This window comes from Panthera uncia, chromosome B4 (assembly GCF_023721935.1).
Source record: "Panthera uncia isolate 11264 chromosome B4, Puncia_PCG_1.0, whole genome shotgun sequence".
NCBI lineage: Eukaryota > Metazoa > Chordata > Mammalia > Carnivora > Felidae > Panthera > Panthera uncia.
The window spans coordinates 130243214-130266287 of NC_064809.1; the positions used below are offsets into that span (position 1 = coordinate 130243214).

The 23074-nt window shown below is 59.2% G+C and overlaps 2 protein-coding genes across 2 annotated transcripts in view; one reads left to right on the forward strand and one right to left on the reverse strand.

The window, feature by feature from the left end:
- SGSM3 (small G protein signaling modulator 3) overlaps window positions 1–10818 on the forward strand; it is a 51789-nt gene extending 40971 nt beyond the window's left edge. Inside the window, exons 2-22 of the mRNA XM_049627555.1 lie at window positions 452–571; window positions 1024–1109; window positions 1569–1635; window positions 3796–4004; window positions 4083–4190; window positions 5052–5195; window positions 5434–5629; window positions 6017–6162; window positions 6390–6614; window positions 6998–7052; window positions 7275–7402; window positions 7515–7670; window positions 7840–7894; window positions 8040–8089; window positions 8248–8400; window positions 8568–8638; window positions 8768–8816; window positions 8893–8978; window positions 9694–9816; window positions 9932–9992; window positions 10249–10818. Of these exons, the coding sequence (XP_049483512.1) occupies window positions 565–571; window positions 1024–1109; window positions 1569–1635; window positions 3796–4004; window positions 4083–4190; window positions 5052–5195; window positions 5434–5629; window positions 6017–6162; window positions 6390–6614; window positions 6998–7052; window positions 7275–7402; window positions 7515–7670; window positions 7840–7894; window positions 8040–8089; window positions 8248–8400; window positions 8568–8638; window positions 8768–8816; window positions 8893–8978; window positions 9694–9816; window positions 9932–9992; window positions 10249–10329 (2256 nt within the window). The 5' untranslated portion in view covers window positions 452–564 and the 3' untranslated portion in view covers window positions 10330–10818. The remainder of the gene's footprint in view (window positions 1–451; window positions 572–1023; window positions 1110–1568; window positions 1636–3795; window positions 4005–4082; window positions 4191–5051; window positions 5196–5433; window positions 5630–6016; window positions 6163–6389; window positions 6615–6997; window positions 7053–7274; window positions 7403–7514; window positions 7671–7839; window positions 7895–8039; window positions 8090–8247; window positions 8401–8567; window positions 8639–8767; window positions 8817–8892; window positions 8979–9693; window positions 9817–9931; window positions 9993–10248) is intronic.
- A 121-nt stretch (window positions 10819–10939) lies between these two features.
- MRTFA (myocardin related transcription factor A) overlaps window positions 10940–23074 on the reverse strand; it is a 103901-nt gene continuing 91766 nt past the window's right edge. Inside the window, exons 6-13 of the mRNA XM_049627554.1 lie at window positions 22322–22497; window positions 21653–21787; window positions 19787–20040; window positions 19438–19609; window positions 17288–18292; window positions 16207–16371; window positions 15824–15884; window positions 10940–12435 (exon numbers count right to left, since the gene is read on the reverse strand). Coding sequence (XP_049483511.1) covers window positions 11918–12435; window positions 15824–15884; window positions 16207–16371; window positions 17288–18292; window positions 19438–19609; window positions 19787–20040; window positions 21653–21787; window positions 22322–22497 — 2486 coding nt within the window. The 3' untranslated portion in view covers window positions 10940–11917. The remainder of the gene's footprint in view (window positions 12436–15823; window positions 15885–16206; window positions 16372–17287; window positions 18293–19437; window positions 19610–19786; window positions 20041–21652; window positions 21788–22321; window positions 22498–23074) is intronic.

Sequence of the window (23074 nt, forward strand, 5' to 3'; positions counted from 1 at the left end):
CTCTTTTCTCTTTTCTCTTTTCTCTTTTCTCTTTTCTCTTTTCTCTTCTCTTCTCTTCTCTTCTCTTCTCTTCTCTTCCTTCTCTCTTCTCTTCTCTTCTCTTCTCTTCTCTTCTCTTCTCTTCTCTTCTCTTCTCTTCTCTTCTCGGAAGAAATATGTACCTGAGCCTAGGGCATCGGGAAGTCTGTATATAGGATTCACTCCTTTAACAACAATGGGAACTGAGTGGACACTCCCCTTGGCTCACAGAACTGTTGAAAACATCAACAGCTGCTTCAGAACATATCCTGTGTCCTCTCTCAGATGAAATGGTCAGAATAGGAACCTTTTCTTTCAAGTGTGACTTTTCCTTCTCACTGCCCCTCAGCCAGGAAAATCACAGTGGTGGGTAGAAAAGACACCCAGCAGAGGGGCTGCATTAGAATGACTTTCCCCTCTGCTCTCCTTCTAGGGCAAATGTTTCTGGACCAGATGAAGCCTGAGGAGCCTTCCAGCTGTATGATAATAGGCTAGGAAGCCTTCTGAGTGTGGATTTGCTGAAGACTTGCCCTGCCTCTCTGCACAATGTCAGGTGGGAGGCAGGCCCAGGGCTGGAGATGGGTGAGAGGCTGCCCAGAGGGAGGGGAGGGTCTCACTTGGGAGGGCCATCCAGTGGAATGGAAACAGGCAGACCTTTGAGGGTAAGAGTGGGAGAAAGGAGGAGGTCCTCCTGCGGGTCATATAAGATTACCATAACTTTGCTCAGATCTCCAGTATCCCCGAACCTCACACTTGGGTGGAGGAAGAGCCAAGGAGATGAAATTTGGTTATGTTTTGTAACATGTGGCGCTTTTTCTTTTCCTTCCTCCAGAAAGTTGCTCATCTAGGTCTCTTCCCCTCCCTCACCATCCCACTTCAGATGGTGCGGTCCCTTTGCTGTTGGGCGCTCTTGTTGGGGGGAGTGGGGGAGATCCCAACTTGAATTTTTCCCCGGAATGCTCTGAATTTTCTTCATCTCCTATTCCTGGTCCTCCTCGATTTTAGGAAGCCACACACCTTCTGCCAGTGGCCCCTTCTCAGCCCTGACTCCAAGCATGTGGCCCCAGGAGATCTTGGCCAAGTCCACGCAGGTACAGCTCTGCTCCCAGGCTGTGGCGCCAAAGGGAACCTACTGCTGTAGCTTCCTGGGAGTGGGTAGCCACACCCCTGTGGTCATTCAGGCTCAGAAGCCACCATCAGACATGGCAGCTGTATGTCCTCTGGGAATCAGTCATTAGGTCGGAGGAAAAGTATTATGGCATCGTGTGCCCAGTGTTATCAGGATGCAGAGATGCATAAAATCTGTTTCTTACCCTGATCTTATTATCTTTGACCTCTAAGAAGAACAAGGAAAATGCTAGGCCAGTTTGAGAGGGTGGTGGCCCCTGTAGCTGAGTGATAACCACAGAGGCTTCAAGGAAGGGTGGCCTTCGATCTGAGTCTTGAATGCCAGTAGAATTTCAACAGACAGCAATGTAGGTGGCATTTTATAGAATTTGTGGTGCCAGACCTGTGGCCATACAACTGACTCTTCCTCACCGTGGTTCTAGAAGGAAGAGTCAGTGGAGCAACCAGAGTTCTTCTACGATGAGTTCGGTTTCCGCGTGGACAAGGAAGGTAAGATGGAGCCCCTGGTGTAATCTTGCTGGTGTCTCTTGTAATCTTGTTGGCGCCTGGAGCTCCAGCTCTGGTGACTCTCACTGTGCAGCTGTGACCCGGGCTCTGGGTGTTTCACCTGCTTCTTCATCAATGGTGCTGCATGCTGTTATAAGTATATGGAAACTTCTGATTTTTTAAAATTTAGATTAATTTTATTGATCTGCACATCTGATAATAAAAGCAATAATGTTCATTTAGTGAAGTTGAAAAATATAGCAAAGTATAAAAATAAAAACAAAGTGACTCCTAATCCCACAACCTAAATATAATTGCTGATATTTTAGTTTATTCCTTTCCTGGTTTTGTGTGTGTGTCTTTATATACTTTTCATAACTAAAATTATGTCATCTATTCATTTTTTATATTGCTTGTATAGCATTCCTTCTGTTAGTTAAGACTTATTTTTTTTAAGTTTAGTGTGTGTGTGTGTGTGTGTGTGTGCGCGTGCGCCCGCCCGCGTGCACACACGCAAGGGAGGGGCAGAGGGAGGGACAAAAAGAATCCTAAGCAGGCTCCACATTGTCAACGCAGAGTCTGATGCAGGGCTTGAACCCATGAACCATGGGATCATGACCTGAGCCAAAATCAAGAGTCAGACTGAGACACCCAGGCGTCCCAGGACCTCTTTAAAAGCATTTTTTTCAGTGGTTGCATTATATGCCATTATAATGGATTTATCATAACATTTTATAACTACTCTTATGTAAGTGGGCTCCTAGGCCATTTCCATTGTTTTCTATTCTAAATACACCTGTTGGTTCCCAGGCGGGCTGTCAGGAAGGCTGTCTGCCCGAACCCAGGCCACCCTAGCTCAGGCCAGCACTAGCCCTGCAGGAGTTTACTGGGCTGAGGCCAGTCCTCTTCAGGTCGCTCATGTTCCAGTTCTGACACAAGTTTTCCTTGTTCTCTGGTTTGCAGGCAGATACATGAAAGTTAAAACCCAGGCCTGTGAGGAACACAGGGAACTCTCTAGCATAATGGAAATGATGGGGACCACATTGAGACATTTGTTTATTGATACTCACCAAAGTATACACTTAAAATTTGTGCATTTTGCTGTGTGTATGTAAATTCTCGAATGGTGAAGTTTTGGAAAGCTAAGGCTGAGGGCGAGGCTTTACAATGAGTGAGAACAAGGATCTTTGTAAGGCTAACGCTCCCTCGTGTTGCCTGGTGCCCACAGGAGCTTTGTCAGTGTTCACGTGACCATTTCAGGGGCCGTCCGCGGGTTGTCCACCCTCCACTGCTGCCTCCCCAGTGCCTCGAACAAAACCAAAGGTGGTCTTGGCCTTGTGGAATTCCCAGGCAGCAAACAAATACATGCATGCTGGGGGCAAGAAGAACTCTGAAGAAATCTGGGGCTGTGGAGAAGGGAGGTGGATTGTGTGTTAGGCGATGAAGGAAGGCTTCTCCAAGGGAAGACATTTGGATGGAGACTAGAAGGAAGTGAGGCAGTGAGCATAGCCGGGGGAGGGAATAAGAAGGACAGAGATCCTGAGCTGGCAGTGGACTTGGTGAGGAATAGCGGGAGCCAAGGGAGCAAGAGGAGAGCAGTAGGCGATGAGGACGGAGGGGCCAGGCTGAAGAGATGTGGTCACCGAGCCTCGTAAGGCCTCTCGTCTGAGTGAGCAGAGTAACGTGGTCTGACTTGTGTCTGACAAGGGGCACTCGGACTGCCGAACACCTTTAGGGAGGCAGGGGTGGAACCAGGCGAGTGAGAAGGCCTCACGATGGCCCAGATGGAAGTCAATGACTTGGTCAAGGGCCATATCAGAGGTGGTAGAAGTGGTGAGAATCTGCCAACATATTTTGCCTGTGGGTTGAATGTGGGAGTAAGTTGAGCTGGAGCCAGAGGGGCTTCTGAGATCTAAGCCTGAGCATCTGGAGAGTGGAGGGGGGGTGTCTTTGGATCTGGGAGGGACTGGCCAGGGGCAGGTTTGAGAGAGAAATTAAAAAGCTCGCATTTGCTCATGAGGATGCCTATTGGACATGCACCTGTAGCCACAGGAAGCTGTTGGAAACGTGGCTCTGGATTTCATTGGCCAGATCTGGGCACTGGACCTAAAGCCCAGGGCCTATCCCTGCTCACCGCTGCATCTCCCGGCTCTATCCTGGCAGACGGTGCCAACCCCGGTTCCGGCAGGCCGTCAGGTGTGTCTCTGATGGAGGACCCTCCACAGAGACTGCGCTGGCAGGCCCACCTGGAGTTCACCCATAACCATGACGTGGGGGATCTCACGTGGGACAAGATTGCTGTCTCTCTGCCCCGCTCTGAGAAGCTTCGCTCCTTGGTGCTGGCGGGCATCCCACACAGCATGAGGCCACAGGTGAGGCGGCGAGGGACCTGCAGAGGGCCCACGGGGGTTCAGGTGTCCCACTGGACGCTCATGGAGGCTCCCCCTCAGCTGTGGATGCGGCTCTCTGGGGCCCTGCAGAAGAAGAGGAATTCCGAGCTGTCCTACCGAGAGATGGTGAAGAACAGCTCCAACGATGAGACCATTGCTGCCAAACAGGTGAGGCTGGGACGGCACCAGGGGCCCTTCAGAAAGTGCTTTCTGGTCAGAAACTACGTGTGGGCCTGCAGGAGGGCGGTAAGCCGCCTGGGGTTACGGGGACCCACCCTGTTGGTCTGTCCTTGGCAGGGGTGGCCCAGGAGAGCAGGCAGCTGTGTGGCGGCCCTTCCACTCACAGACATGTGTCTGGAGCAAGCCTGTACTTCCTGGGTCCCTGTAGGCAGAAGGGACCATTGTTAAAAGATGACCAAACCTGGGTGCACATTAGGATCACCTGGAGACTTTTTATTCTTTAACAATGTTTATTTTTGAGAGATAGTTTATGCAAATGTGCATGCACATGCACACACACAGGCATGTGTGCTCGGGGGAGGGGCAGAGAGAGGAAGAGAGAATTCTAAACAGGCTCCACACCATGAGCACGGAGCCCAGTGCGGGGCCCGATCCCATGAACCATGAGTGAGATCATGCCCTGAGCCAAAATCACGAGTCAGGTGCTTAATTGATGGAGCCACCAGGCACCCCTCACCTGGAGATTAGTATAGATTTCCGGGCCTCATTCTAGAGATTCTCATTCTGTGATTCTGGCTTGAGGCCCAGGGATCTGTCGTTCTGTTTTTGTAAGATCCCCTGGTGAATCTGGTGGTATCAGGTACACACTAGCTGAGCTCTAATCCTGAAGGAAGCACATACGCTTTGACCCAGAGCATTAGGAACCCTCATTCTGGGTGAGCCTGCCTGGGGTTTGTCTGACACGGAGGTCTCCCAGCCTCCCTCACAGGGTGGTGCCTTAGGTGTCACCAGTGTGGAGGGTGCGGGCCTGCATCTCACAGGGCCTCGTTGTGGGTGGGCTGCTGGCAGATCGAGAAGGACCTGCTCCGCACCATGCCCAGCAACGTCTGCTTCGCCAGCGTGAACAGCATCGGGGTGCCCCGCCTGCGCAGGGTTCTCCGGGCGCTGGCCTGGCTCTACCCAGAGATCGGCTACTGCCAGGGCACGGGCATGGTGAGCACATCCTGGAGGGGGAAGGGGGTATCCCCGCACTGGCGAACAGTGCCGTCCTGGGCAGTAGGATGGGTGGTAGGGCTGGAGGTGGGGGCCCCGCGGAGGGCCGGGGCTGCCAAGTATGTTGGTTCCAACCCCGAGGAGAGCGCGCGGTCTACGATGGGACCTCCGGGGCGGTGCCGCTTCTAGTTCACATGGAGACCCGGGTAGAGGCCCCTTGTCCCCCTGCCCTGGCCAGGTGGCTGCCTGCCTTCTGCTGTTCCTGGAGGAGGAGGACGCTTTCTGGATGATGTGCGCCATCATCGAGGACTTGCTCCCCGCCTCCTACTTCAGCACCACCCTGCTGGGAGTCCAGACAGACCAGCGGGTCCTGCGCCACCTCATCGTCCAGTACCTGCCTCGCTTGGACAAGTTGCTCCAGGAGCACGACATCGGTAAGGGCCAGCACCCACCCTCTTCTCTGGGGTTGGGGGTCCTGTGTCCCTCTCAGGTATCACAAGTCTGAGGTCCCCAGATGCAGCCAGCAGCGGACAGGGCAGCCAACTGCGTTGGGAGGAAGGCTCCCACCTGGTGATGGCTGAGCCTAGACCCAGCACATCACAGTCTCTGTCGTGCTCTTGTTCTCTGGCAGCCTGTCTCGTCCCTCCCCTTGGAGTGGTCAAGGCTCTTGCTGCTCTGTGGGAGCTACCCTCCAGCTTCTCCCCAGCTTGTGTGCCTGGGAGCCCCCACCCCCCCCCCCCCCCCGCCTTTCATTCCATCCCCTGCTGGCTGTGCTGCCCATCCCTGGTCCCAGCCACAGGGGCTCCCGTCTGTGTCCACAGAGTTGTCTCTGATCACGCTGCACTGGTTCCTCACGGCCTTCGCCAGCGTGGTGCACATCAAGCTGCTGCTGCGCCTCTGGGACCTGTTCTTCTACGAGGGCTCCCTGGTGCTGTTCCAGACCACGCTGGGCATGCTGCGGCTCAAGGTGCTGCTGTAGCCCCGTCCCCACTGGGGCCGGACGCAGATGCTCTGGCACCCCTCCTCTGGGGGCCGAGTGGGGTTCAGCCTTCAGCTTCCTGTGGCCTGAGCACCGGCCCCTCCTGAGAGGCCCACGGGGGGGCCAGACCTGAGGACAGTGAGCAGGGTCCGCTCACGGGCCTGACGTTTGGCAGTGACGCTCCCTCCCCCCACTCCTTCCCTCGTGTGGCTCAGGAGGAGGAGCTGATCCAGTCCGAGAACTCGGCCTCCATCTTCAACACGCTGTCAGACATCCCTTCGCAGATTGAGGACGCGGAGCTGCTGCTGGGGGAGGCCATGCGGCTGGCTGGCTCCCTCACGGACGTGGCCGTGGAGACGCAGCGCCGCAAGCACCTGGCCTACCTCATTGCGGACCAGGGCCAACTCCTAGGGACCAGTGCCACCACCAACCTGTCACAGGTGGGCCCATGAGGAAGGAGGCCCTACCTCACCCCCAGCGTGGGGGTCCTCGAGGAAGCCCGAAGTGAGAGAGGCTGCAGGGAACCCGCCAGCCCTTCCTTGCTCTGCTGCCCCCTCCCCAGCCCGGCACCCGGGGCTTGGCCCAGTCAGACCACAGCTGTGGAATGACCCGCTGCCCTTGGCCTTCTGTGCATCTCTGCTGTGACCTGCCGTTTGGCTGTGTGGCAGACCCAGCTTTGAACCGACTGCATTTCTGATGCTCAGAGCCGGCTGCGGAGGCCGTTTCAGATGAGGTGGCACAAGTGAGATGTTGGCCCCAGGAGGAGCTCGGTTAGCTTCACCACCCCTGCCGGCTGCCGCTGACCCACACTCCCTGCCTGCAGGTCGTGCGGCGCCGGACCCAGCGGAGGAAGTCTGGCATCACCTCCCTGCTCTTTGGTGAGAACTGCCATGGCTGCCGGTGCCAGGCTGGGTTCAGGGACTCCTTCCCTGCCTGCGAGTTCCAGCTTGTGGCTCCCAGCGCCCCAGCAGGGCAGGGTGGCGGTGTAGACCAGGAGGCGTCTGTCCTCAGACCCCCACGTGGACCCTGAGCATCCTTGGGGTTGGGGAGGGGGGTGCAGGCCAGGGGCCAGGGCTGCTATAGCTCACTGGGGCTCCCAGGGGAGGACGACCTGGAGGCGCTCAAGGCCAAGAACATCAAGCAGACGGAACTGGTGGCCGACCTCCGGGAAGCCATCCTGCGCGTTGCCCGCCATTTCCAGTGCACAGACCCCAAAAACTGTAGTGTGGTGAGTTGTGGGCTCGACTTGGGGGCTCTCCCTCCCTGGCCCCATCCTGAGGTAGCGGAGGCCCTGGCGAGGAGGCGCCTCTCCTCAGCGGACCTCTCTGCTGTTGGGGCAGGAGCTGAGCCCGGACTACAGCATGGAGAGCCACCAGCGGGACCATGAGAACTATGTGGCATGCTCACGCGGCCACCGGCGCCGAGCCAAGGCCCTGCTGGACTTCGAGCGACACGACGACGATGAGCTGGGCTTCCGCAAGAACGACATCATCACGGTGCGTGGGCACGTAGGCGCAGCTTCAGCGAGAGGTGGGGAGCTTGGCCGCGGGAAGCGGGGTGACCCCGGGCCGCCCAGGATCTGTCCCTGCTCCACCCACATGGCTGTAGGCACGGGGCCTGGGCAACCAAAGCTTTGCCTCCTCCTCCTCTCTGCCTACCGTGCAGATCATATCTCAGAAAGATGAGCACTGCTGGGTCGGGGAGCTGAACGGCCTGAGAGGTGAGGCCTCCGTCTGGAGGAGGGGTGGGCCAGGCATTGAAACCAGGAGCCCTTCTGTCACCCTCCGGCCTCAGCAGGAGCCGGGCTTCCTCAGCCTGCCGGCCTGCCCTCACGCGGCCCCCACGGGGCCCTGCTTCCCCCGCAGGCTGGTTTCCAGCCAAGTTTGTGGAAGTCCTGGATGAACGGAGCAAAGAGGTAAGAGGGCGCACAAGGTTCGGCTGCCCCTGGGAGCTGCTGCCGCCGCCTCAACCCTGGCGCATGCTGGCTGGTGGCAGTGGCTGTGAGGACGGGGAAGGGGTGTCTGGCCGCAGGCGTGGGACTGGGGCCTCTCAGACCCTGTCCCCCGCCGTCAGTACTCCATCGCGGGGGATGATGCTGTGACAGAGGGGGTCACGGACTTGGTTCGAGGGACCCTCTGCCCAGCTCTCAAGGCCCTGTTTGAACATGGGCTGAAGAAGCCGTCCCTGCTGGGAGGTGCCTGCCACCCTTGGCTGTTCATCGAGGAGGTAAGTCAATGGCTGGACCCACGTCCCCAACTGTCCTCCTTGAGCCCTTCCTTGGGCCCCGTAGAGCTGGCACAGGAGCTCATGGGTGGCAGTATGCGCTTGGTTGGACCCTGTGACTTTGATCTGGTATCTATCCTGGTGTCCCTTACACTCACCTTGACCCCCAGGCAGCAGGCCGGGAGGTGGAGAGAGACTTTGACTCGGTGTATTCACGCCTGGTGCTGTGTAAGACGTACAGGTAACAGGCCCAGCCACCCTGCCTAGCGTCCTCCTGGCAGGGTCTCCTGGCGGTTTTGGGGGGAGGGGGTGGGCACAGCCCGAGCCCTGCATGTCAGGGCAGCCACGGCAGCTTCGGTTCCTCCCTCAGGTTGGATGAAGATGGCAAAGTCTTGACCCCGGAGGAGCTGCTCTACCGGGTAAGTGGGTGGAGGGTGGTCCGGGCCTCCTGGGTTGGCAGCTGGAGCCCCCTGAGTGACAGCTGGGCCCTCCCAGGCTGTGCAGTCTGTGAACGTGACCCATGACGCTGCACACGCACAGATGGATGTCAAGCTCCGTTCCCTCATCTGCGTGGGACTCAAGTGAGTATCTGCCCACCGCGGGCCAGTGACCGTCCTGTCAGATGAGTGGTAGCCTGGGCCGTGGGCCTGTGGGGCAGCGGGGTGCCTGTGAGCTGGACAGACGAGGCAGCTGGGGTGCCTTCCGGGGTGCCAAGGGCCTTCCTCAGGTGCGAGACCAGCCATCGTTTTGTGGGCTGGGGAAGGCACACACTTCAGCAAGGTGACCGGTGAGGGGGCTCACCAGAAACGAGGCCACCACAGAGAACTAGGGAGGGGGCACCTGCCTGAGGGTAACTTGGGCATCTGTGAGGCCCAGACCTGGGTCAGGGTGAGTGTGGTGTCTAGATTTGCCACTTGGCAGAGGGGGCAACCTCCAGGCTGCTGTGACCCAGGCCAGGGTGGGAGGAGGGGTGGTTTGTGGTGGCAAAGCTCCCTGAGCTCAGAACGTGGCTGTGGGCCTCACTCCGGGGCTGACCAGCAGGGCTGAGGCCCCTGTGCAGCAGGTGTGGTGGAGTCTGACACAGAGGGAAGGAGCCGGGACGGGGCTGAGGGGAGCGAGGGCCATGGGGCAGGGGCCCTGGGGGATGGGTGGGCCCCTGCGCGCTGTCCCTCAGCGTGGGGGAGCGGGCGCTCCTCAGAGACCTGGCTAAGAGTGAAGGCGCAGTCACCTGATGAGGTCACAGCGCTGGGAAGGCAGCTGGGGGTGGGCAGCCCACTCTTGCCCGCTTGTCCCCAGCGAGCAGGTCTTGCACCTGTGGCTGGAGGTGCTCTGCTCCAGCCTGCCTACCGTGGAGAAGTGGTACCAGCCCTGGTCTTTCCTGCGCAGCCCTGGCTGGGTCCAGATCAAATGTGAGCTCCGGTGAGTCCCCGCCCCTGCTTCGGAAGCCCTGCCCCGTGGCTTGGGGTGGGAGAAGCTGGGGCAGAGCTGCCCTGAGGGAGACTGACGGCCTCTCCACTCCCTCCCTCACCTCCAGCGTTCTGTGCTGCTTCGCCTTCAGCCTCTCGCAGGACTGGGAACTTCCTGTGAAGAGAGAGGTGGGTGGCTGGGGTCAGTCCTCAGCCCCACAGCCTGTCCTCCCCTCTGGGGGCCGCCTGGGGTGGGGCAGGCCAGGCAGCTGAGCTGGCAGATCGCCCCAAAGCTTCCTGGCCGGCTGAGGCGGGAGGGCCCGTGGGGACCCCAAGTGCCGGCATCACCTACACAAACCACTCCGGCCCCGCCACCTTGGGCTTTCCGTGCCGTGGCTCTAGCGCCTGCTGTGCGCCCATGACGGGGGACTGTCCCTGTGTGCAGGAGGAGAAGAAGCCACTGAAGGAGGGTGTTCAGGACATGCTGGTGAAGCACCACCTGTTCAGCTGGGACATAGACGGGTGATGCTCCTCCTACAGTGGCCGTCAAGCCCACACCTCCCCCAGGCACTAGGCTCCCGAGCAGCCCCCCTCCTCAAGCAAGCAGAGAACAGCACGGTCCTGGCCGGTCTTGGGCCTGCTCTGGGATGGGGTCTGAGGTGGCCCAGGCCCATTCTCAGCTGCGGGGTCAAGGGAAAGACGCATTTGAGCTCTGGCCAGGCACCATGACACAGCGGGACGCCACCTGGGGGCACCCAGGAGTGTCACGGGAGGACAGTGGGAGGCAGGAGCAGAAGGTGGGGCTCAGCCTATTTTTCCCGGTACCCGGGGGAGGGCTCTGCACAGGCATTTACAGAGACCCCAGGCCCCAATTTCAGAGTTTGTACCGACCAAAAACCTTGTGAGGAGGTGGAGAGCCAGGTCTGTTGTGTCAGTTTTTGCTCAGGAAGGGGATGGGGGTGGCCAGAGGCTCCCTGGCCTCTTTGGTTTGTAAATAAAGTGTGTCTTTGAGAAATCACCTCTTGTCTTCTGTCCAGCCAGGGCCACAGCTGTATGTCCAAGGTTCTGTCCTTCCTGGAATCATCTAGAAAGCCTAGGACCCAGCCATACCACCCACCTGTTCCGTGAACAAAAATGGACCAAAGTCAGTGTTTTTGTTTTTATTTTAAAAAAGTCCACACAGCTTCCCGACCTCTGTCCCGGCACTGGTTTGGTGATTCCATCCCTAATCCCATTAATGATAGTGACAGGCCAGAGGGAGCTGAGGAGGCCTCAGTTTGAGGGCTGACGCCCCCCCGCCCCCCTCCGCCACCTCCCGTCCCAGGGCCATGGTGGCTGCGATGAGGCAGCGGGACGGAATGTGGGCGGGTGGCCAAGGAGGCACCTCTGCCCTTGTGGCACAAGTACGGAGCAACGGAGCAGGGCACAGGTGGGGCACAGGCGGTGGCAGGGTGTCTACATGTCAAACACGCGTGATGGGGCTGACGAAGGCTGCATCTAACCCCAGGAGCAGTGGTCTCTGGGCCCTTCTATATTGTGCACAGGATGGGAGGGAGCTCCAATCCACCTCCCAGCCCCCAAAAATATATGTATATATATGTATGGCGATATAGAATATAGAGGTATATACACCTGTACAGAAAACGTTTGCCACCAACCGTTAAATGGTTACACTACACCAAGACACTAAAATGGCAAGGGGCTCCCCTCCCAGAAGCCTGGGACCCTGGGGTTGGCATCGAGGGGATGGGGAGGTAGAGGCCCAAGCTGGTTTCTTCCCTCATAGGGAAAGGGGACTAGAAGGAAAGAGAGTGACCCTGGGCCTCGCCTGCCTGAGCCAACCGCAGCCAGACTGCACCTCCGACCTCACAAAAGGAGGTCAATAGAACGGCCCTGGCCTGTCCGGGCCTCCTGAACTCTGGGGTTAGACCAATGCTGCTCCTTGGCAGCCTGTCTCCTTGGTGAGTCTGAGCCAGGGGGCGGCACGGCCTGCTCCAGTCTCCTGGGGCGGGGAGAGCAGGGCCTATGATTGTCAGGACTCACGACCACACAGAGGTGGGATCAGGCTCTCCCCAGCTTCCAGCCCCTCCCATCCTGGCCCTGCAGCCCGAGAGCTACAAGCAGGAATCCCAGTGGAGTTGCAAGTCGTGACCATCGAGGAAGTCCGTGGAGAAGAGGCTGGGGGTGGTGGTGCCGAGCGGGGCCAGGCTGAGCACGGGGCCTCCCGACGACAGCTCCAGCCAGTCCATGCTGTCCAAGTGGCCGTCGGCCAGGTCCAGGCCCACGCTGCTGGGCTCGGGGGCAAAGTGCAATTCCGAGGTGTCCATGGGTGAGGGGGGGTGGTCCAGGATAGCAGAGCTGCTCAGCATCTGGCTGTGGAGGTCGTCAATGAGGGAGAGGGGCTCTGGCCCCTCGTGCCCGCTGGTCAGCAGGGGCAGCCCCGTGCTGCTCTCCAGGAAGTCCTCCAGGCGCCCAGGGAGGGCAGGTGAGCCTGAGGGAGGTGGCGTGGCCTGGGGGAGCTCGGCGGAGGGTGGGGACGGTGCGGCCAGGGGCGACCCGCAGGTTGCCGTCGAGGGGGGCTTCTCTTTCCCTGGTAGGGATGGTGGTGGCTCCTTGAAATCTGCTGAGATTTCTGCCAAGCAAGAAAGTGAACGGATGTCAGAAACCAGGCCTGATTAATCAGGACCCGAAGCTGGCCCGACTTTATACCACATACAAAAGTTAACTCCAGATGGGTCAAAGGTCTAAATTCAGGAGCTTAAACTACAAAACTCTTAGAGGGAAATGGGAAATCTTCGCTGGACTCGTCAACGATTTCTTGGTTGTGACACCAAAAACACAGGTAACAACAACAAAAATACACACACTGGACCATATAAAAATTTAAAACTTTTGTGCGTTGAAAAGACCATCAAGAGAAAAGACAGTCCGTGGAATGGGAGGAAATGTCCACACACCATGTATCTGATGGGTCACATCCAGAGTGAAGAACTACAACTCAACCCCAAGGAACCGAAGGCAGAGACCCCACAAGATCTGCAAAGGACCCGTAAGGACAGGAAAAGATGCTCAACCTCATTAGTCACTAGGGGAAAGGCACGTCAAAAGTATAAGGAGACACCACCTTGGGGCGCCTGGGTGGCCCAGTGGGTTAAGTGTCCGACTCTTGATTTTGGCTCAGGTCATGATGATCTCACAGTTCATGAGTTCAAGCCCTACGCTGGGGCTCTGTGCTCTCAGCACAGAGTCGGCTTGGGATTCTCTCTCTCCCTCTCTCAAAATAAATAAATAAACTTAAAAAGAAAAAAAAGATAACCACCTCACACCAAGTCAGCTATTATTTTTTTTTAAAAAATCCAAAGTGTTGGTGAGGATGTAGAGCAGTCCGAAACCTTGTGCGTGGCTGGTGTGAATGAAAATGGCGCAGCCGCTGCGGGAAGCCATGCAGGCTAGTGGGCCGGTGTTCACAGCAGCAGTACTCACAACAGCCAAAGGCGGAAACAAGTCAGGTGTCCACCAACGGACGAGCAGATGAGCGGCGTACTCTATCCCTACAGCGGGCTACCATTCGGCCACAAAAAGGAAGGAAATTCTGACACCTGCTACAACACGGATGAACCTGGAGGGCATTCTGCCACGTGAGGCAAGCCAGAAACCAAAGGACAAAATAATATAGGATTCCACTGATGCGAAGCTCCCTAGAATAGGCGAATTCAGAGCCAGAAAAGAAAACAGAGGTTACCAGGGGCTGGGGGGAGGGGAAGGGGGAGTTACCATCTACTGGGAAACAAGTGTCAGTATAGGATGACGAAAAAGATCTACGAATGGATGGTGGTGATGGTTGCACAACACTGTGAATGTATTTAATGCCACTGAATTGTGCATTTTGAGATTAGAATGGCAGATTTTCTCTGTGTTTAACCACAATAATAAAAAAAAAAATTCTGCAGAAACCAGGCTTGCTCCTGGCCCTCCCGGTCCTCTCCCCACCCCCGTCCCCTCTGGGCATGCCGATCTCCCCAAGCTCAGTCTCCCCAGCTGCCACCACGGGGGGCCCTGCTGGCCCCCACCCACCCCGTCCAAAGGCCTTCTCCGGCACAGATGCCCTGGCTCTGGCCAGTTGTGTGTTTTTTGGGTGGCAGGCAGCACGCCCGGCTCCCTTTCTCTGCCATCTCTTCACTGCTTGGGCTCAAGGCCTGGCCTCCTCCCTCTGCTTCCGGCACAATCTCGGTTTTCCCAGGAACTCCCCCTGTCTGTGCCCAGGCCTCTGTCCCGGGCTCTAGACCAGCCTCCAACCGCCTGCGAGCACCGCCCAGCCTAGCCACCTCAGTGCCACCTGTGCTTGTTAGAAATGTACCTCAGGCCCCACTGTAGACTCCAGAACCTGTGGAGGCTCCTAGGAATCCATGACCTTGAGGGGAACAACAGCTATTAAGCTCCGCGGGATTTCTTTTTTGAGATAAAATTCACCATTTTATTTATTTTTAAAACATTTTATTCTTTAAAAGAATAAGTTACTTAAAGTACTCTCTACACCCTACATGAAGTTCCAACTCACAACCCCCGGATCAAGGGTCACATGCTCCACACAGACCGAGCCAGCCAGGCGCCCCCAGGAGTCACCATTTTAAAGGGTACCATTCCATGGCCGAGCTCTTGCTTGACCGGTACGTCTCGCTAACCCTCTCCCTACACCAGCACTAAAGCCCTCAGAGAACCTCCACAAGCTCCCGCAGCTCCCACCGGGCGCCGTGCCCTCCCCGCACTCGGGGACCTCCTCCACCAGCATGCGAACAGGCTGGCTCTCTGCTCCCTTCCCAGGAAACCCTCTGCAGAGAGCTCTCCAGACCAGCTGGCTCCTCCAGCCCCAGCCCCTTGCCCACGTCCCACTGCGGAGCCCTGGTCGAGGCCACCACTGGCCACCACAGTGCTAACCCCGTGACCAGGTCTGGGTTCCTGTCTCCCCCGACTGCCCGGTGACAGCCCCGGACTTCAGGACTTCACCATCTTGAAGGCACCCTCCCACTCTGCCCACGGCCATACGTCATCTCGTGCCCCTGGGTTCCGCCTCACCCTCCTCTCTGCTCGCCAGATCTCCTGGCTCTGAACGTCAATCCCGATGACAACTCCCGGTACCTGCCTTCACGTGACAGACTGCCCTGCTTGGCGGTCTCGGGAGACACACCTGAGCCTGACGGGCTGCACTGATGCACCCCAGCGCGCCCCCCGCGTCTCACCCCGGAAGTCCTGCAGCTGCAGGCTGGTGACTCCGGCCGAACCCTTCATACCCTCTCGTCCATGGCTGCTCTCCTGTCATCCCACCACATGCCTAGTCCGTAAGAAAAGCCACTAGCTCTGTAAAATACACCCACACTCAGGTGCTTCTCCACTTCCCTACTAGAGCCTGACCCAGGCCCCCTGGCCTCACCTGGATTCCCACAGCTGCCCTTCCAGCTGGAACAGCCCTCCACTTGACTTCATCCAGAGCCCAAGTCCCGCTCGGTGCCCGTGAGGGCTCGTGCTCTGCCCCGACGTGCACCTCCTCCCCCTCTCCCTCCTGCGCTCATGCCGCTCCTCCAACACACCTGGCCTCACGGGTGCCCCCCAGGGAGCTCAACAAGGCCAACCCAACCGCTCTCAGGCACCTCAGACCCTCCCCCCCCCAACTTTCCATAGTATTTACTCCTCACACGTGATCACACTAGACCGTGCAAAGGCAAATGTCTCCGTTTTGCTCATCACTACACCCCATGCTGCGGGGACAGTGCCCACCACGCAGTGGGTGCTGGGGTAAAGCACTGCTACTTGAGGGCTGCACCGCCTAGCTGGTTCTTGCCCAAGCCATGGAGATGGGACGTGTCTCAGCTGTTGTTACATCCAAACTATGGGGCCTTTCGTCCATTAAGTGTCCTTTCCATAACTAGACAAAAATCAATACATCAACCACCCCAGGACTGAAAACAATCTCTGAAAAAAGGAGAAGGTTGGCTGGGGAGGCAGCTTGGGAGTCTGGGCTTTACCTCCACTCTGAATAAGAATGTCAAACAGGTCATCCATCTGTTGGCTGGAGGAACCATTTTCCTGTGAAACAAAATAGCAAAAAAAGAAAAAAAAAAAAAAAAAAAGATGACAATCTAGAACAGGAGGCTCCCAGCCTGGCTCAGGGCAGAGCCCCTTCCTTCTGCCCTTGAGCCAGCAGCCAAACCTGCCGAGTCCACCGGCCTGTGCTCAGGCTCCCAGAGCTCGCTCATTCTGCCCCCCAGCCCCGCAAGGCCCACTCTGACCCTGTAACACCCACTCCTGCCTGCCCCTATCCTCCAGCTGGGCTTGGGGAGGGGCGGGATTGTGGGAGCCCAGCCCAGCAGCCCAGGCAGCCCCCCACCCTGGCCAGGCCCCAGTCTACCTTCTTCACCTGCTGTCTGGGCTGTTGGCTCACAGCTTCCTCATAGCCAGGCGGCTCCTTCTTCAGCAGAGAAGTGGGGGTCCCAAAGAGGGGCTGTGATGGGTGCTCTGGGTCCATCTGGGCTGGTGGGCCAGGGGCTGCCGGAGAACCAGGCTGGGACAAGGGCTGGACAGGAGAACAGTGAGAGAACCGGTGACGGCATGAGGAAAGGAGGCCCAGGGCCCTGCACAATCCGGGAGGGCAAGGCAGGGGCGCCTACCTTCTGGGCCGGGACCACTTGTTAGCTGCCCTGGCTTTTAGGAAGCCTGCATGGAAGCCATCGGGGCAGAAAAGGATAGGGGATGGGGGAAGCCCTGACCTCTGACGCTGCAGAAGGTGGGATAGACATGAGGCCACTGGCCACGTGGGTTTGGTACCAGCCACCTGGGAAAGGAGGGGTTCTGGGCTCCTTCCGCCTCTCCTCCCCGTCTGCCTGAGGCTGCTCAGGGGCCTCGGTCTCCCATCCTGAGGTGCCTGGTTCCTGTCACTGTCCTCTCCTCCGCCCCAGAGCTCTGCAGGGCCGAGAAGCCACGCGAAGCCTAAAGCAGCCTCACCTTTGGACCGGGCAGGGTGGAGGGTCTGGGCTGTGAGGGTGGCAGCAGCAGGGAGCTGGCTGCCAGCACAGCATAGTGGGGGTCAGCTGGCTTCTCTGGGCGTGGGAGGGGAGTCGGGCTAGCACCAGGCTCGGCCTCTCCCAGGCTAGGGCTTCCCTGACCCTCACCGGGGCCTGTCCCACCCCTACGGAGCAGAGGCGGGCATGGTCCCCGGCCTGGGTGGGGGCTGCCCAGGTCCAGAGCTGGGCAGTCCCTGATGGCTCCACCCTCGTGGCTCTGGGGTCCTGGGCAGCCCCCTTAATCTTCCCAAGTCTCGGCACCCGTCCTTGGTGACGTGGGGATGGTGACCCCTCATTTTAGAGGATCGAGTGGAAGGTGAAGGGAAACCAGCCCAGTCTGCCCAGCCATGGGGGCGCCTGGTAAACGGGGCTGTCACCAGAGCATCTTCACGGTCTCCCCCAGCCCCTGCCCCTCCTCCACCCAGGTACCTGCTGGGGGCTCCCGCCGGCCAGGCCGGGGCTGTCCACGTTCTTATTGGTCACGGTGAGGACAAGGTGGGTCCCTGTGGAGTCGGTGATGAGGGTGGGAGGTGTGACCCCCCTGAGGACGCTGGGGCCCTGTGGGCCCAGCAGCAGCTGGGGAGCGGGGGCTGGCTCAGGCTCCGGCAGCACGGCTTCCTGCTTCACCACCACGGCTGGGGGCACCAGGGGACAAGCGTCCGCGTGGTGGGCAGCGGGGGCCGCCAGGCTGGGGCTGAAGGGGTGTGCGGGACCCGGGGGCTGCCGGCTCAGCTGGCAGCTGGAGAAGCTGCTTTCCTGCTTCACTGGGGTGCTGAGGGGGGCGGGGGCGGGGCCGGGCTGCTGCGCCCGCTTCTCCTGCTCCAGCTGCAGCCTCAGCCACTCCACGAGCTGCTGTTTCTGGCGCAGCATGCGGGTCAGCTCCTCGATCTGCTTGTCCTTTTCCTGCAGCATCTGGTCCTTGTCACGCCCCTCCAGCTCGGCCCGCACCCCGGGGCTCCGGCAGCAGGACCCGGGCCGGGGGCCCTCCTCCTTCACAAGGATCTGTAGCGGTGAGGCCTGGAGGGTGAGCTGGGTCAGCGGCGACGTCACCATCTCTCCAAAGGTGTCCCCGGGTGTGGAGTTCTCATCGCCCGTGCTGAGCAGTGAGCGCTCCGAGGGGGTGGGAGACACGGGGGGTGTAGAGCCCGCGCTGCCAAATTTCACCACTCCGTTACCGGTCACCGTGGCCACCACCACCTCAGCCGGGGCCAGGCCCGCTGCCACCAGGGCAGGCCCCGTGCTTAGCCGGGTGGCCGGGAAGGCGACCACCACCTCACCAGCCTTGGGCAAGATGGAGGGGGCAGCAGGGCCCTTGGGGGCTCCCGGGGCAGGGCTGACTTGTTCCTGGTATGCACGCAGGCGCTCGATCAGGTCTGTCTTGGTGCCTGAGACGGGCAGTGACCGCAGCTTTAGCTCCTGCTTCAGCTCCGCCACCTGCAAGGGGCCGAGAGTCAGGGCCGCAGAGCGACAGAGAGAACTGGGTCCAGGCAGGAGGGCAGTCGGGGAGGTGGGAAGGACGAGCCTTTTGTCCACCAGGATTCATTCATCTGGGTCCCGCTGGTACTGCAGATACAGGAGCCCCTGCCCCTCCCACAGCCTGGAGGGTGAGACGTGTGTGTGTGTGTCCTGGGCCCATCCTCCTCCACCTGGGCACGATGGTCCCTCAGCTGTCCCCAGCCCCAGCGCAGTACCTGCTGCTCAATTACTTAATTGAACCAACTGGATTTTACAGGTGAGAAAACAGACCACAAAAGTAAAATGACTTCCAGATCTCACCCAGCAAGCAGCAGAGTTCGAAGTTAAACCCAGGTCTGATGGACCCTGGAGCCTGTGCCTAGCCACCTACACGAGGGCTGCATCCTACTGGGGTCGGATCATGACTCGGGAGGGGCTGGTCTGCTTCTGAGGACAGACCCTCCGGGGAGAGTTTGGTCTGTTCCATCTTCTGATCAGGGCAGAAGAAACCGGCCAGGCCCTGAGCATGACCCACCCTCTGAGGTCCCAGGACACGAGCAGGGTCAGTGTCCCAAGCCCCAAACTATTTTCCCAGGCAGATGAACCACGTGTGTGCAGCACATTCAGTGGGGCGCTAACGGACAAAGTAGAAAAGGTGGGGAATTGAAGTCGGCGGCCCCACATTTGAATCCTGGCTCTGCCACCGGCCGGGTCTGACACCTCCGACGAGCTCCTCTGCCCTCAACACCTCCATGTGCTCATCCCGAGGCAGTGGGGACAGTCCCTATTTCTCATGCCACACGGCAAAGGCGAAGGAAGAGCAGTCACATAAGGCGGCTTGATAAGCCCCAAGGCCCTAGACAGACGCCGGCTGCGGTACTTAATGGTAAGGACTGTGATGACAAGGCAGGTATCACGATGACCGGGGCCAGGCGAGCCTTGGGGCGGGTTCTAAGGGCCTCTGCTGGAGGAGACCAGAGTCCGGAGCTCTGCTCTGCCTACCACCGCCGTGGGTCTCACACCGGCTGCTTTCCCCACATAGAAACACTAGGCCAGACCCCAGGGGGAAGGCCAGCCTGGCGGCGGTCCCAGTGTCCCAGCAGGAAGGGGGCTCGCCCACCTACCTTCATGTCATCCAGGTTGGCAGGCAGGGCTCCCGGCTTGCCAGTCAGTGAGGTGCTGTTCTGACGTGCCAACCCACTGGGACCAGGAGCACCCGAGCTGGAGCCGCTACCGGTAGTGGAGAGGCTGCGTATCGGGGGGGCCCCGCCGCTTCCCGGGGCCTCACCTGCGGGCCTGAGAAGAAGGAAAGGTAGCGATGAGAGCCTGGCCAGCATCACCCTTGGGGCAGAGACGGGTGCGGGGCGTGAGGATCCGGAACAAAGCCTCCTTAAGGATCTGGGTTCACCCGCGCCAGGCCCGGCGTCGGCCAGTCGGGCGGGGTAGGGGTGATGGTGGCGAGCGGGTTCCTACTTTGGCGGGGCGGGCAGGATGGTCTGGTAGTTATAGTGCTGCTGCTGCTGCTGGTTGAGGATCTGGAGCTGGAGGAAGAGCTGCTGCTGCTGCAGGATCTTGGCATAGGAGGAGTCCATGGCGGGCGCCCCCTTGTCCTGCTTTTGGTCCGGGGGGATGTACTGGTGATACTTGAGCTTCTTCACCTTTGGCTTCAGCTCCTTGGCTTTCTTGCTGCGCTGCGACTTCTCACTGGCAGACTTGGGTTGGCTCTGCTGAGGGCAGAGGAGACAGCAGGCGCCATCAGGGGGCAGCGTGGGGCTTCTGAGAAGGACCCGTCCGCTCCCCCGCTACCGGACAGCGGCCTCATCGGTGGCCACGAGCGTGCCGGGGGGAGGCCGGGCACAGCCCCTCTTTCTTAAAAGGGCCTCTGGCCCGGAGACCAATCGACCAAATGCGGACGTCACCATGACCTCCAGCTAAGAGTAAACACAACGAAGTACCGAACAGCTGGTGGATGGAGCTCACAGCCTCCACATCAGGTACTTCAGGAGACGTGTCACCCCGAGCGCCGGGGGCTGGGAGCCAGCCCACAAGGCTGAGGAATCCCCCACGCAAGAGGAAGGGGAGACAAATAGATTTACGCTGTTCTTTCAAATGTGTATGGATAAAGAAAGGCACCAATTGTGCGATAAGGAACAGGCCTGAGGTGGATTTTTGGAGGAAAAACTCCGACATCTGTGGCCGCCAGGAATAGACCCCAGAGGTGAGAGGCACCCGGAAGAATGAACGGCCTGGGCACTGCGACCCTAGTGGGGCAGCTCACTGCCTCCTCTGGGATGGGGAAGCCACACACTCGAAACTTCCTGCCAGCAGCAGGGCCTCGGGGGGCTTTGCAGAGATGGTGCACACAGGGTGGGGACACCACACAGGAGGTCACCAGGGGGCCCCATAAACAGAAAGGTAGCAGCCGGAGGCACAGCAAGGACTCGGCTCCAGTGAGGGAATGGGAACCTGGATGGCTCCCAGGCTGGGAGCAGCAGCAGAGGCACGCGGCTGGCTCCAGCCAGGGCAGCGTGTGTGTCGGGGGGCAGATGGTGAGATGAGAGGGAGAAGCAGGCGGGGCAGGAAGGAAGGGAAGCTGCCCCGGGGTTGAGGGGGACAGCAGAGGTGCAGGCGTGGAGAGGCAGCAGTCTGGAGCGAAATCCCGGAGACCCTGAAGTAGGAGGCTCTGTGGGACAGGGAGGACGGACCCTGGGTCGTGGGGCTGCTGAGCTCCATGAACCTCAGTGCCCCACACGGTGTCCCCCACACCAAGGTCCCCCAGGAGGTGTCTTGGGGATTGGTGGTCAGCCTTGCCCCCCAGACATGTTAGGTCAGGTCTTGGAGGAAGAGAACAGAAAATGCCCCGGGGCACCTGGCTGGCTTAGTTGGTTGAGCATGCAACTCTTAATCTTGGGGTCATGGGTTCAAGCCCCATGTTGGGTGTAGAGATTACTTAAAAATAAAATCTTAAAAAAAAAAAAAAAAAAAGCCCAAAGCAGCCCTGTGTGACCTGGCGCCCATCATTTCCCTTCTCAGTTTTGTCACTCCTAGAGCAGACTCCGATTACTGCCTCATGTGGTGTCAGTAGACCAGAGGGGTTGGATGGGGGTGTGTTTTCACGGGCAGGGGGGGAATAAGAGCCACTGTGCTCAGGAAATGGCAGTTATGAGGGTGATAGCCAGCGTCCGCAGAGAGAAGAGGAGAAACTCCCATGTTACTTCCGTGACTTATGTTGGTGCACTCCCCCCGCCCCCCACCCCCAGCTGGCCCCACACTGGGATGAAATCACGGCAGGGCTTGGAGGGGCCCGGGGAGGGGAGGGCAGCTGCTGGGGACCTGTACCTTAATGAGCGTCGGGGTGGGCTTGGCAGGGGGGGCTGTGGTTCCATTGGTGAGGCTGGGAGGCAGAGGAGGCTGCTCTGCCAGGAAAAGTGTTTCTCCGGAATCCAGGCCCACTGGGAGCTGAGACGACACCACCTGAGAAAGGGCTGGAGGTGAGGACAGCCTCCCTCTCCCGCTGCCCCAGGGGGCACGGCCATTATCAGGGGGTCCATCCCAGCCCTGCCCTGCCTAGAGGCGGCTACAGGCATCTCCTCCAGAGCCATCACGGGCAGGGGGCCACCGGTGGGCAAGATGGGAGGCGGGGTGAGAACCCGGCCCCCAGGGCAGGGTTGAGGGAGCTGGAACATGGAGACACAGAGGGCAGTGAAAAGGCCACTGAACTGAACTCGGGAGAAGCAGGCTGTTCCGACTGGACGCAGGGACAGGCCAGGGAGGCTCAGGAATCTTGCTGCAAGGCAGCCCCAGCCCGGGACCACAGGCTGGCGAAGTCTGGCCAAAACGGGGCCCGCTGCCGACGCCTCCCCGCTCCCCACCACTGCGACTCAGGCAGCCATGGACATCCCCAGCTTCCCCACCACACCTGGCCTAGGCGAGACCTCACCCTGGGCAGCTCCAGCAGGTCTGGGGCCCTTGGGGAGCAGGGAAAGCATCCAGCAGGGGCAAGCTCACCTGAGTGGGGGATAGGGTGGTGGCACTGGACAGTGGCTCGCTGACTCGGGCTTCCAAGGGGGACGGCGCCGAGCCCTGGGACTCGTGGCTCGCAGGCTGCTCAGGGGATAAGGCATCACTGCTGTCCTCATCGAAGGAAGAGCTGTCCGCTACTTTCGGGTAATTCACCTGGCCCACTGAAAGCCAAAGCCATGGTGAGAGTCCACCTCCAGTGCCCGCGAATGGGAAGGGGGGTTGTCCCCGCAAGGTGCCCACTCTGGCCCCTCCCCACCCCCAGCGAGGCCGACGTGAGAAAGACCAGCAAAAGAGCTCCAGGAGAGCGCCTCATCAGGACCCCCAAACAAAGGCAGGAAGAGTGCTGGCTACTAAGCTATCAAGTGCTCCCTTGCTTTTGACTTCACTGTGTCCAGTCCCCAAGGTCAAGCCCTACTTTCCCTCCTTCCCTGCCTCCCTCCATCCTGCAGCCTCCTTCATCTCATCTGCTTCCCTGCTGTTAAACGCACTTCACTTCCATCCTATGGTGGCACAAAACTCTTCTCTTCCCCCAGAGGCTTGTGGACCCTGCAATGAGGGCTCCTCCCCGGGGCTGCCTCCACTTCCTAAAGGGCAGGCACAGGCTAAGGGCCTCCCGGAAAAGGTACACCTGCTTGCACAGGTGAAACAGGATCACTGAAGTACAGTGACCTCCCTTTAGTGGCCTGTGACTCCCGGAGACCCAAGATCTGGCAGCAGCGGCCACCAGAAGAAAAGCCC